Raw genomic sequence first — 12,971 nt, 5'->3', positions numbered from 1 at the left:
TTTTCTCGTGGTTGTAGCTAGTCAAAGCTGTGTGTCCGTTCTAATACTGCACATAAATGCTGCTGCTTCCCTTCTGAAACAAACCACCCTACTTACAGTCTGTGGTTTTTTGTTTGTTTTTTTCAAATCAAATTTGCAGCTCTTTCTGCAGTTTGAAAATACTTCTGTGCTTTGAAAGAAACTGCTTGTTTAAAATTGTAGGTGCTGTGTAAGAGACATACTTACCTTGAGCGAGAAACAAAAAGCAGATTCTGTGACTTGGTATATCCCTACTGCAGATGTGAAGGGTGAGAAGTCCTGGAAAGCCACCAGATCTGACCACCTGTGCATTCTGTTGCCATGGGGGAGTCTCCAGCTGGCACCGAACTGATGTTTTGCAACTGCTACTTTAGAGGGAATGTTGGAGCATATCAGATGTGGGGTTGGATTCCAGGGCTTCCTGGCCCCCTAGCCAGATGGGGTAGATGAGTAGCCTACAAAATGTGTTGATCGGTTCTGAAGCTTATATAGAACTCGCCTCTGAGTCATAACTTTCACAGATAAGCTCTGGAGAACCTGTGGTGGCTTAGGCCACTACTGCTTCTGGTTGTTTTGCCTGTGTATTTGCCAGAGGTGAACATTGCTGCAACTGGGAGTCAGATGGGAATGTGTGCTTCAGTCTCCAGTGTTCCAGAGCAGCCTGGTGTATTGGCTTAAATCCAGATGGAGCCAAGTCTCCACTAGTGCTCTGGATTGTGAACTTTATGGACTCCAGCATGAGCACGTTTTTGTTTCTGCTTTCTCAGCTTCATGAGCAGTTGTATCTTACAAAGGGCTGGGGCAGAAGATGGGATGCTGCTTACAGTAGCTACTTCACGCATGGGAGTCAGTTGGACAGACACAATTTGCTTCACCCTTTGAGTTGCAGTTGTTTGAAGTATAAACATGAATTAAATGTTCATTTGTAAGACTGGAGAAGGGTCTTTTATGCATGTGACTATAGATACCTATAAAAACAGCAAGACACTATGCTGATGTTACCACTGTAAACTCTTTTGAAGGAAGTGTCTTGTACAATCAGAGTTAAAGTCATTATACACCAAGATATTCAGATGTAAAGATTTTTTTGGATGTACGCTTGTGTTCCTTTCCTATGTGTAAGGTGGTGGAAAGGTGGAATGAGAATATGCATAAGCATTATGTAGCTTTGAATATAATGCTAGTGTTTCCTTGAGAAATCAGTCAACCAAAGTAAAGATTAGAGATCTAGAGGAAAAATATTTTTGGGGTCCCTTTTTCTGGGGTATTTTGAAATAATGGATAGCTCACTTATATTTGTTTCTCAATCAGATCCTGAATTTCTTTGCCATTTCTTAAGATGGCACGAGGCAAAGACACACCAAGCAAAATGGGGACTACTTTTAAAAGAAGCTGAATTTCTTGCCTTCTAGAGCAATTTAAGAAGGGAAAACTTACAAGAAGGCCTACTTGAAGCTAAGCTAATTTGAAGGATGCTTTGTAATTCTGTTTTATTACTAGCCTCCCTTTATGTGCAGAGTTGTGGTGGGTTGACCTTGGCTGGACACCAGGTGCTCACCAAGCTGCTCTATCACTCCCCTTCTTGGGGGGATAAAATGGAAAATAAATTTAAAAAAAAAAAAAACCACCCCCAAAAAAACCCAAAACAAAAAGCAACCAAAAAACCATCTCATGGGTCAAGATAAAGGCAGTTTAATAAAGCAGAAGCCAAGGAAAATAAAAGATTTATTCTCTACTTCCCATGAGCAGGCGATGTCCAGTCACTTCCTGGGAACCAGGGCTTCAGTACATGTAGCAGTTGCTCTGGAAGACACATGTTGTAAATAATAAATGCCCCCCCTTCTCCTCCTCCTTTTTCTTAGCTTTTATTGCTGAGTAGGCATCATATGGTATGGAATATCCCTTTGGTCAGTCTGGGTCAGCTGTCCTGGCTATGTTCCCTCCCAAGATCTTGCCCACCCCCAGCCTACTGGCCTTTGTGGGGGGAGTTTGGAGAGACAGCCTTGATGCTGTGGGAGCACTGCTCAGCAGTAGCCAAAACACTGGTGTGTTATCAACACATCTCTAGCTATCAATACAAAGCACAGTGCTATGAGGGCTGCTATGGGGAAAATTACTTTCATCTCAGCCAGACCCAATACAAGAATCTATAATCTGTACCTTGTTCTGTTTATGTAGTATTCCCTGAGTCACTATGGAAGGAAGAAAAGTACTGTTATCCTTGTTTTACAATAGACGAATGGAGGCAGGGGGAGCCTAATGGAGTTTTATGGGTTGTCTGTGGCAAAGCAGAAAAATGAGCCTAGGTATCCTGTGCCTGGTCTGATCTCTTGTTCAGTAGACACTGAGTGATTGCTTTAAGAAATAACCTTAATCTACATTGTTGGTTATTGATATGTTGAATATTGAGACATATACACATATAAAAAAAATCTTGACAGAAGTTTCCATGAAATCTTCCCCATAACCAACTTTAAATAATAATTAACTTTGGTTTACATATAAAACTCTAATCTGGTAATAGTAATTTATTCCATAACAAACTTGCTGTATTTCAGAAAGATGAAACACACTTCTTTTTCTACATGTGGTGATCAGCAACCTGCAGTGTTTTTTAAAAAAATAAGTTGACTAATATTATCAGAAACACCTGACTAACAATTTGCTTTAGATAATTTAAGTTAGTGGGGAAAAAAAAATATATCTTCCAGAAAAGTACTTTTAGTCATGCTTTCTATTTTGTGGTACTTAGTTGTCTTTTTAAGAGTCATTTTCATAGTGGTATAACCACTAAAGCAAGTGGAGATGGGAATTATTTATAACTATGTGTGTCTCTTAAACTAGATGGGTTTTTCAATGACTAGCTGCTATAGACTGTAACTTGTATTTTTACTATAGCACTTGTATAGAATACGCATTTATTTTTTGAAGGTAGATGCCTTTGAATAAGGAAAACTTATTTGCCTGACCTTTGTGAGGTAAATGTACTTAATATAAATGGTAAAACTTGGAACTGCAGATTTCATGAAATTGAACTCGATGGGGGGAATTTAAACATCATAATTTTAGACTTCAGAATTCAAGAGTTTTAATCCTAATTACTAGATGAAGATTTGGAAACTAGCCTTCTAATGCAGTTTAGGAATTGTATCTCTTCTGCCATGGATGGGAATCTTTGGAATGTGGTATGTTTCCTGCTCCTCAGGTGAGGAGTCTTTCAGATTTATTGCTGGTGCTTGCATGGCTTTTGTAAGTTGTAAATTCATTGAAGAAACAGACAAACTAAATATCCTGAAAAATGTCTTCATCTGGGCTGTGCTTCTATCATAATTGCCCTTTTCAAAATACAGATTTGTGATTTTAAAACTCTGCAATGTTTTGTAACTTCATGTTTCAGTAACTGCCAAAAAAAATCTTATTGAGACAATATTTTTGGATAAAACTCTATTTTATATCCTTTTGTTCTCTCTTTTTCTGGATGTAAGTATCCCTACACAGAGGCATTACATGTACTCCTCCCCCCCCCAAGTTTTGTTACAACAATATTTGATATTTTGTCCTTTGCTGTTGGTGTAACTATTACCAGGTGACTTTTTTTTCCTCATTCATATGGTGCACAAACATAGATAGACTCCTCATGAGTTGTTATTCTGCTAATACTAAATTCATTTGTTTGACTCTTCCACAACTTTCTGTGGGCATGGGTAAGGAGTGACTTTCACTCCAGTTACCCATCTGATTAACATTAGGGTTAAAACTATGCTGTATAATCTATGAACATCTCTGTTCCGTTCCCCTTTTTAGATCTTTATATGTATGCTGCGTATCTGCTTTTTGTGTCTGTCTCCATGTTTTTGGTGTGTTCTGGATTGTAAGCTGTTAAATTCTGAGCTCTGCTAACTATAATAACATTTTATATGCAAAGCTATATCATGTGAGAACAAGACCTCAAATTTTTCACAGCTGGAAGAATTGCCTTTTTTCCCCCCACAGAAGGTGTTATGCAAGGTTCCAGGAAGGTTTGCTAGAATTGGCAAAAGAGGGTAGGAGTCCAAAAGCTTCCAGTACTACTGGTTTGATCACTAACCATACTTCTCTCAGCGGAAGCATTGCCTGCTGTGAATGTGGAAATAGCATTACAGTGTATAGTCCTTCCAGTAATGTTCTAGTACTATAAAGTTTGAGAGTCATGCCTGATACTGTTTGTTAAAATAACAAAGGAGTGGGAGAGGAGATACATCTATGTAAACTTAGGGACCCATTAAGTCATTACTGTATGTCCTTACGTGAATATAAAACTTGCTCTTGCACATCTTGGGTTTATTTTCTTTAAAATACATGACACTACTGTAAAATGCAGTATCCTGGTATTTACCAGTTTTTAAAAATAGTTTCTCTAGCTAGCAATAGATGATGTATGTTCTCTTCCATGTGCCCCAGTCTCTCGGAAGAACCTAAAGGATGTGATGGATGCCCAAACAGTATAGCAGATCTAAAACCATGTTAATTTAGTCTTGTGCAAATTCCTTTGAAAGTTGTCTTTCCTTTACAGCAAACATGACTTTTTTTTTTTTTCTTCTCCATAGAAAAGCATGTTTCAGCTTAAATGCTGCGTTCTGTGTATTCAAGTTTTCTGTATCACCTATTCTTTCAGATAGGTTGGCTAGAGGAGGTACTACTGCAGTCTTTGAACTCATTATGTGTTCATATTAGAGCTAGTGGGTTTGAACATGCATGTCAACTATGCTGTGGGGAAAAATAAGTCAGGCCTTCCTTTTGGATTGAGTATTTCTGTACCACAGTTATGGGAACTTAGCGATAAGTGCATTAGCTTCACCTACCCTATCTCAGTTCAACTCCAGCCAGCTCAGAGTAGGCTACCTTACTCAGCTTCCACTCATGTGGTTTTACTAGCATGTAAACACAAGTCCAGCTCAGAGATTCTCCCATGTTAAAATTATTTAGCAAATAGAAGGCAAGGGATGGTCTTGGACACTCCCGTGCAAGATGATTTTACCTGAGCTCAGGGGGAGTAACTAACTAGTATCCAACAGAGGAGTACAAGAGAAATAGAGCTGTTTGCTTGCACGTGCCCTTGAACCTCTAAGAAGAAAATGATGGGCAGCTTTTTTTATTGTGAAAAATACATACACCTAGACTAAGTCTCTCTCTGTGTGTGTGTATATATATATATGTTCTCTGATTTAATTTTGACAGGAATGTTTTAATCCTACTATGCAGCTGCATCTTGTTCATCAAGCTCCATGTATCATTCCTCGTTACCCCTCAAAAAATGGATCAAGCCTTGGAGACTTACTAATAGGCTTCTTCAAATATTATGCCACAGAATTTGAGTAAGTAATAAGCTAATCTTAGTGTTTTAGAATATGTAATATTTTGATTCCTTCTATTCAATATATCAACACTTTATGACCCTTGAAGAGAAAAGAATAGCGGTAATGCAGGAGTGACAACTGACAGGAAATCGGTGAAAAGACTAAAGAGCAATAGGAATGCTGATAAAGACTGACATATTTTGCTTAACCGAGCAGATTACCCTGTAAAATAGCTGCTGAAAGTTAGATAGCTTTGTCCTTTAAAAATAGCTGGGTTTTGTTATATTACACTATTTTAAAACTGCATATCCCTGTGCGAGAAAGATCTATTCTTAGGTGTAGTTTAAGGTATTGATTGTGATATGGAATTATTTGGACCTTAATACCTGTACTTGTCTTCTGTCACCCCAAGTCAATGGAAATAACTGACCAAGTGGCTCTTTAACTATAATGTACATAAATATAGGCCATACCTAGGGAGGAATTCTCCCATATATAGTTGGCTCACTAACCTTCTTGGTTTGCTAGAATCTTGAGTTCAATTTCGGCATCTGGACTTCCTTGTAGAAGAGAAGTAGAAGCTAAAATTGTGAGGGGAATATGAGAAAGCTGTAGATTATGAACATTTTGCCAAACTGTTGCTCAGATTTCTTACAAAAATTGTTTGTCCGTGTAAAACATCAAATGGCTGTATTTAAATAAGCTTAAAGACTTTCCATCCACTCTCCATCACTTATCAGCAGTCCTGGTTAACAGGGGAGGTCCCAGATGACTGGAGGCTTGCCAGCGTGATGCCCATCTACAAGAAGGGCCGGAAGGAGGATCTGGGGAACTGCAGGCCAGTCAGCCTGACCTCGGTACCAGGGAAGGTTATGGAGTGGTTCATCATGAGTGATCTCACCAGGCATGTGCAGGACAACCAGGGGATCAGGCCCAGTCAGCATGGCTTCATGAAAGGCAGGTCTTGCCTGACCAACCTGAGCTCCTTCTATGACCAGGTGACCTGCCCAGTGGATGAGGGAAAGGCTGTTGATGTTGTCTACCTGGACTTTAGCAAAGCCTTTGATACTGTCTCCCACAGCATCCTCCTAGAGAAGCTGGCAGCTCATGGCTTAGACAGGTGTCCTCTTTGCTGGGTAAAAAAACTGGCTGGATGGTTGAGCCCAGAGAGTTGTGGTGAACGGAGCTAAATCCAGTTGGTGGCCGGTCACAAGTGGTGTTCCCCAGGGCTCAGTGTTGGGGCCAGTCTTGTTTAATATCTTTATCAGTGATCTGGATGAGGGGATCAAGTGCACCCTCAGGAAGTTTGCAGATGACACCAAGTTGGGTGGGAGTGTTGATCTGCTTGAGGGCAGGAAGGCTCTGCAGAGGGACCTGGACAGGCTGGATTGATGGGCCGAGGTCAGTTGTATGAGGTTTAACAAGGCCAAGTGCCGGGTCCTGCACTTTGGTCACAACTACCCCGTTCAGTGCTACAGGCTTGGGGAAGAGTGGCTGGAAAGCTGCCCAGCAGAGAAGGGCCTGGGGGTGTTGGTTGACAGCCAGCTGAACATGAGCCAGCAGTGTGCCCAGGTGGCCAAGAAGGCCAACAGCATCCTGGCTTGTATCAGGAATAGTGTGGCCAGCAGGACTAGGGAAGTGATTGTGCCCCTGTACTTAGCACTGGTGAGGCCGCACCTTGAATATTGTGTTCAGTTTTGGGCCCCTCAGTACAAGAAGGACATTGAGGTGCTGGAGTGTGTCCAGAGAAGGGCAATGAAGCTGGTGAAGGGTCTGGAGAGCAGGTCTTATGAGGAGAGGTTGAGGGAACTGGGGTGGTTTAGTCTGGAGAAGAGGAGGCTGAGGGGAGACCTTATCGTTCTCTACAACTACCTGAAAGGAGGTTGTAGTGAGGTGGGGGTTGGTCTCTTCTCCCAAGTTACTCGTGATAGGATGAGAGGAAATGGCCTCAAGCTGCATCAGGGGAGGTTTGGATTGAATATTAGGAAAATATTCTTCACTGAAAGAGTGGTCAGGCATTGGAACAGGCTGCCCAGAGAGGTGGTGGAGTCTCCATCCCTGGAGGTATCTAAAAGATGTGTAGATGTGGCACTTGAGGACATGGTTTAGGAGGCATGGTGGTGTTGGGCTGACGGTTGGTCTTGATCCTAGAGGTCTTTTCCAACCTTAATGATTCTATGATTCTAAATAACTTGTTTCTGAGCCTGTGGTTCATACACATTGCTGTCCTGTGTATGTGCGTCATATCCATTTCCTGGAAGGAGAACAAAATATTTAACTGCTGGATATTCATTATTATTTTTGAAACATTCATATTTTACTTCAGTGTAAGAAATGAATGCTCATTAAATCCTTAAAAGAAAACATCACTGGGGCATGTACCACTTGCAGAATATGTAAGCTAAATCCATGTGGCTTGTGGCAATTCATGAACTAATTGCACTTTTTGCATGCTTAAGTATGATTCTGAGATATTTTCACAGAAAGGATTTTCATTCAACAATCTCTGCAGATAAGGGAATGGTCTTTTGTCCTAAAAGTTCGTCCTGACTACCTGTCGTCTTAGCTGGCAAGGTGCTGTTTGCTATACAGGTAAATTAGACACCACTGGAGGATATCCTCAAGTTCCTAATTTATCTGGGACACTAGAGGCATCCTTTACTACTCATCTGTATAATGAGTTGTTAATCTTCTCATATATAAAAGAGGTCTACTTAGTAAATACCTTTTACACTAAAGTTGTTTCTGATTTACCTGTGCAAACTAGCAAGGAAGTCTTGCCGAAATGCAGGAAAAATACCTAATTTGACTTTACCAGTTTGAGTGCTCGTAAACACAGTCAAGAGCAGATATCTGCATAAATCAGTAGCTGGTCACTGTGTTCTCTTACTTTAAGGGAATATTTTTTTTAGTCTGCTGTTAGACATGCAGGGATATACTAAGGAGTATGAAGACTAACAATGCTGCAGTATCAGTATTTGAACTGATGGTAATATATTATCTCATGTGATTATATATAAAGAAAAAATGTTACCTTGATTTAATTGCAGAGGCATGGTGGAGCTTCTGGTTAAAACAAAGCTTGAAAAGGTGGAGAACAAAGGTAGGATAGTTGCTGAAGTCAAGGGAAGAAAATATTTTAAAACAAATAATAAAAGAATATCTGGCTAGTTCTTTTCCAGTGTTAAGTACCTTTTAAATATTTAAACTTTTGACTGGTGATATTCTGTTTGAAGAACAAACAAAAAAGACCCTGTAAAAAAAAAAAAAGTCATTAGGATTCCTGTGTTGAAAATGTTACATAGCTGAGAAGACATATCAGGAAATGATGCACCTAATGCAGCAACCTATATTATCTTTAGCTTTTTCTACTATAGAAATAAAAATCAGTTGTGTATCCCTGATAATTGTATTTCCTATTTGAAAGGAGCGGAGTGTGTGTCTTAAAGATACTAAAACTCCGAGTTTCATAAAAACTGGTAATTGGCTGGAGAAGACAAACTCAAATTAATGCCCATGTGGAGGAAAAGGCGGGCAGAATGTTGTGTTTAAATATTTGTGTGTGTGATAGCTAGCCAATGAGAACAAATAGTGTCATGCTATCCACAGTTTGAGGTTGTTGATGGAAACAACATTATAGGTGGGAATGAGGATGAGTTAAATAAACACAACACAGGGCTCAGTTAGTTCTGCCTTTCATGGAAGAACCAGTATTTTACTTCTGAATCATATAATGGTTTGGGTTGGAAGGGATCTTTAAAGGTCATCTAGTCTAACCCCCTGCAGTGAGCAGGGACATCTTCCACTAGATCAGGTTACTCAGAGCCTCATCCAATCTGACCTTGAATGTTTATAGGGATGGGGCTTCCAACAACCTCTCTGGGCAAACCTGTTCCAGTGTTTCACCTCCCTCACAGTAAAGAATTTTTTCCTTATCCAGTCTAAAACTACCTTCCTTTAGTTTAAAACCACTACCCTTTGTCCTATCACAATAGGCCCTGCTAAAAAGTCTGTTCCCTTCTTTCTTATAAGCCCCCTTTAAGTATAGCAAGGCTGCAATAAGGTTTCTCCAGAGCCTTCTCTTCTCCAGATACTGCTACAGATACTGCTAGGGAACCTAGAGGTTGTCCTTTGGGACTGTGCTACTTTAGGATTTATTGTTTCAAGTTATGTAATGGTTGTTTAAGATAACTCATTGATTAGGTTGTATTTGGTGGACATGATAAAAGATCAATTATGTTATCATTACAAAATATAAAATATGGTTGCTCATGGCTCTCCAGGGCAGAATTGGTCAGGTAATAAAGTGATCATATTTTTTACTAGAACTATATTGTATCAAATATGCTTGTAGTTTGTACCCATCTTAATGTGTTTATGCAAGAAGCTTTGGCTTATAAGAATGCTCTGGAAAATATAAGCTTTTAAATCTATTTGTAGTGTGTTCATATACATTTACACCTGGGAATCCCTGTTCTTTTCTTTCAAATTATTTTCCATGAGGAGCACATACCTAATGTGGGCAGCGATACCAGAAATAAGTGATGATTGAGAAAGCTGTTCAAATGGTTATTGTTAACTTATGGATTGAAAGCATGCATGCAGAGAATATTCACTTTGCATTGGCAATAATGAAGTTATTGTGTGCAAGCCAAAATGGTTAAAATCAATACACAAATAACTTGCTGTTGGTAATTAATTTCTAGTTCAGATTTTGGTACCAAGGCAGGGTTAGTGAAGGTTTAATGATACTATTAGATAGAGTAGTTGTTTTCAAGTTTAAATACAAAGCTGTTTAAATAGCTAGAAATGCAATTTTTGTTGCATCTTGCTAAATGAGTGTATTAGAAACACGTTTATTTTTTTGCTGAGGAATTAAGCCAGGTAGAAAGGAAGAAGAGAAGAATTACATGTTTGAAGTGAAACAGTATTACTTGTTTTAACCAAACAGAGATCAAATGTTTGTTGTGTAACTCTTACTGTCCTGGATATCTATGATTTTTAAATAAGTTTTTAGATAAGGCAGAAGAAGTTAAACTGTCATCAGCTTCTGCTCACGACCAATGTTCTGGAGCTGCAGTTTAAGCTTCTTTGCTCTAGTCACTTGCTTTCTCTCTTTTGTCTTTTTGTGTGTGTGGTTTGTTGGTTTGTTTTTTTTTAAGCAATTAATCTGAATTTCTTGTTAAGCTTGTGTTTGGTAGTTTATTAAAAAGACATGATAGGAAAGTATTTGGTGCTTCACAACATCTCTAATTCTTGCAAAAGTAGTCTAATATGGGAATTAAGGAGAGGGAGAGTGGTGGGTTAGAATGAAAATCTTATTTTGCTTTGAATGCTAGAAATGATCATCACCTGTATTAATTTTCTAAAGAGTATACCAAGGGAAATCTAAATATACACAGCAGTGGGTGAATAAGTAATCTGAGGTATCCTAAACTATGCTTCATATGCTGTGTCCTGCACCTTTTTGAAATATCAAAAAAAGCCCTATTCATATTCTTAAATAGAAGAATAATGTAAGTATTCTGTGGAAGTACGGTTATTCAAACAGCTAACTTCCATAAGTGGCTGTAATCGTGAGCTGTATCCAAGCTAATCTGCAGAATCACAGACACAGATTTTTAGCTGGTGTAAACTGGCTTATCACCACTGACTTAATGGAGTTATGATAGTTGATCTACGGCCTAGGGAACACAGAGTTCTTCCAAATTTAACTGATGATTTAAAGACTGTATTTTGGTTTACAGTTGATATATATCGACTTACTGCAGGTAGTTGATGCACCTAGCCAAGCTTTTATCTCTTCGCATTATGTCAAAAGATCCATACAGTCAGGAGATCCAGTCAGGTGTACGTAATACCAGTTCAGTTAGCAGCATGCTACCCAGCTACTTCTAATTCCCATCTAGTGGGGGGGTGTGGTGATCCAGGCCTTTTGCTGATATGGTAGTTCCCTGGGTTAGTTAAGAGCAGCTGAAAACTGGCTGGGTAGAATTGATTAGGAATATAAAGCTTAGAACAAAGAACGTAAAGCAAGCAGTTGCTTTGGCTTCCATTACGTTTGGCATAGCATTGTGCCAAGCATCATAGAATACATAGAATGTCCTGAGTTGGAAGGGACCCACAAGGATCATAGAGTTCAACTCCTGTCCCTGCACAGGACACCCCCAAATTTATGCCATATCTCTGAGGGTGTTGTCCAAGTGCTTCTTGAATAGCGTCAGGCTTGGCACCGTGACTACCTCCCTGGGGAGCCTGTTTCAGTGCTCTGCCACCCTCTGGGTGAAGAACCTTTTCCTAATATCCAACCTAAACCTCTCATTTATCATAAAGATCATAAAGACACTTGGCACATCATTAAAGATTGCTCTCTAAATGGCACTGCTGTTGTTTCAGTGTGATAATTTCCTATGGCTTTGTTTTAAAATTGTGTGCAGAAAGCAGTAGGTTATTTTGAAATGTGCATTTGAGTTGTTGCTCTGTTAGAGTTGTGGAAGATCTACAATTCAGCATACACAAAGTGTTAGTGCTTTCTAATAATAGGTTCCTTGCACTAGGAATGGTGGCCTGTAAGCATGCTATCTTAATATATTTTTTTACATTATTGCATTTTTTTAATGGAATGCAATATGTGACGTCATCTGCACTTAAACTCCTTATGTTCCTTTTCTCCCCACAGAAAATGCTGAAAGATAGATTTGAGGCTATAATTTATTTTCAACTTAGAAATAAATGTAGGTGTCCATATTTATGTTGACATTTTTGAAGAAAAAAAGCCCCATGTTCTGTCATGAACACATGTTACTTATGGGAACTGTTCTGTTTTGCAGATGTTTTTGTAAATACATGTTTGTATCTGTGGAAAATTTTTCTTGTTTCCTACCCATCATTCCTTACTCTTATATAGTGAATTACTGTTATACTAAATTATTCCTTATTATAAAGTACTGTGTTATTCAGGCTTATGAATTTTTTTAAAATGTAAACTGATATTATTTATTCAGAATCAAGAGTTAAAAGGTCTGCAAATTGTTTTCCTTTTCCCTAGTTGGAGCCATCAAATGATTTCAGTTCGTGAGGCTAAAGCTGTTCCAAGACCTGATGGTATTGAATGGAGAAACAAATTCATATGTGTAGAAGGTAAAATGTAAAGCTGCATTATAATTTTTAACTGTTAAGACACTAAATATATGAATCTGTCAATTAGACTTTACCTTGGTCGTGTTTTAATAATGCACGTGTAATAATGTAGAAAACGAAGTTTAACCAATATAGTTTTGGAAACGGTCTTGCCAGAAAGATTTGAGAAGGAAGCTTTAACCTCTGTAGTGTTTAAAAATAGTTCTCCTGACCTTTTCTTCAAAAGGACTTATTGCCCTGTTACTTTGGAACAGGGATTAGGACTTTGACAAGGAATGGCAGTAGTGTTTGTTTTCCTGCTCTGCAAAAGTAGTCTTCAGTTTTGCCAAGATGGAGCTTCTGAAAAAAACACAGTGGGCATGTATTCAGATTCCTCTATAAGAATATTTACTGTTCTAGTAATGCTCTAGCGTCCCAAGTCCTAGCAGTAACTACATCATGCATATGCTGATCCCCTTGTGGTTACTGGTTTTGGTT

General features: G+C 38.9%; 1 protein-coding gene across 2 annotated transcripts in view; it reads left to right on the top strand.

Annotated features, from left to right (window-relative positions):
• LOC135310865 (poly(A) RNA polymerase GLD2-like) overlaps nucleotides 1–12,971 on the top strand; it is a 43,326-nt gene that overhangs the window by 24,263 nt on the left and 6,092 nt on the right. The window contains exons 11-12 of one of the 2 annotated variants that reach the window (XM_064439937.1): nucleotides 5,260–5,372; nucleotides 12,403–12,494. In XM_064439937.1, coding sequence (XP_064296007.1) covers nucleotides 5,260–5,372; nucleotides 12,403–12,494 — 205 coding nt within the window. Of the gene's footprint in view, nucleotides 1–5,235; nucleotides 5,373–12,402; nucleotides 12,495–12,971 lie in introns of both variants that reach the window. The other variant, XM_064439936.1, reaches the window with a different exon arrangement.

This window comes from Phalacrocorax carbo, assembly GCF_963921805.1.
Source record: "Phalacrocorax carbo chromosome W unlocalized genomic scaffold, bPhaCar2.1 SUPER_W_unloc_3, whole genome shotgun sequence".
In the NCBI taxonomy this organism is placed as follows: Eukaryota; Metazoa; Chordata; class Aves; order Suliformes; family Phalacrocoracidae; genus Phalacrocorax; species Phalacrocorax carbo.
This window is presented reverse-complemented; position numbering and strand designations above follow the sequence as displayed.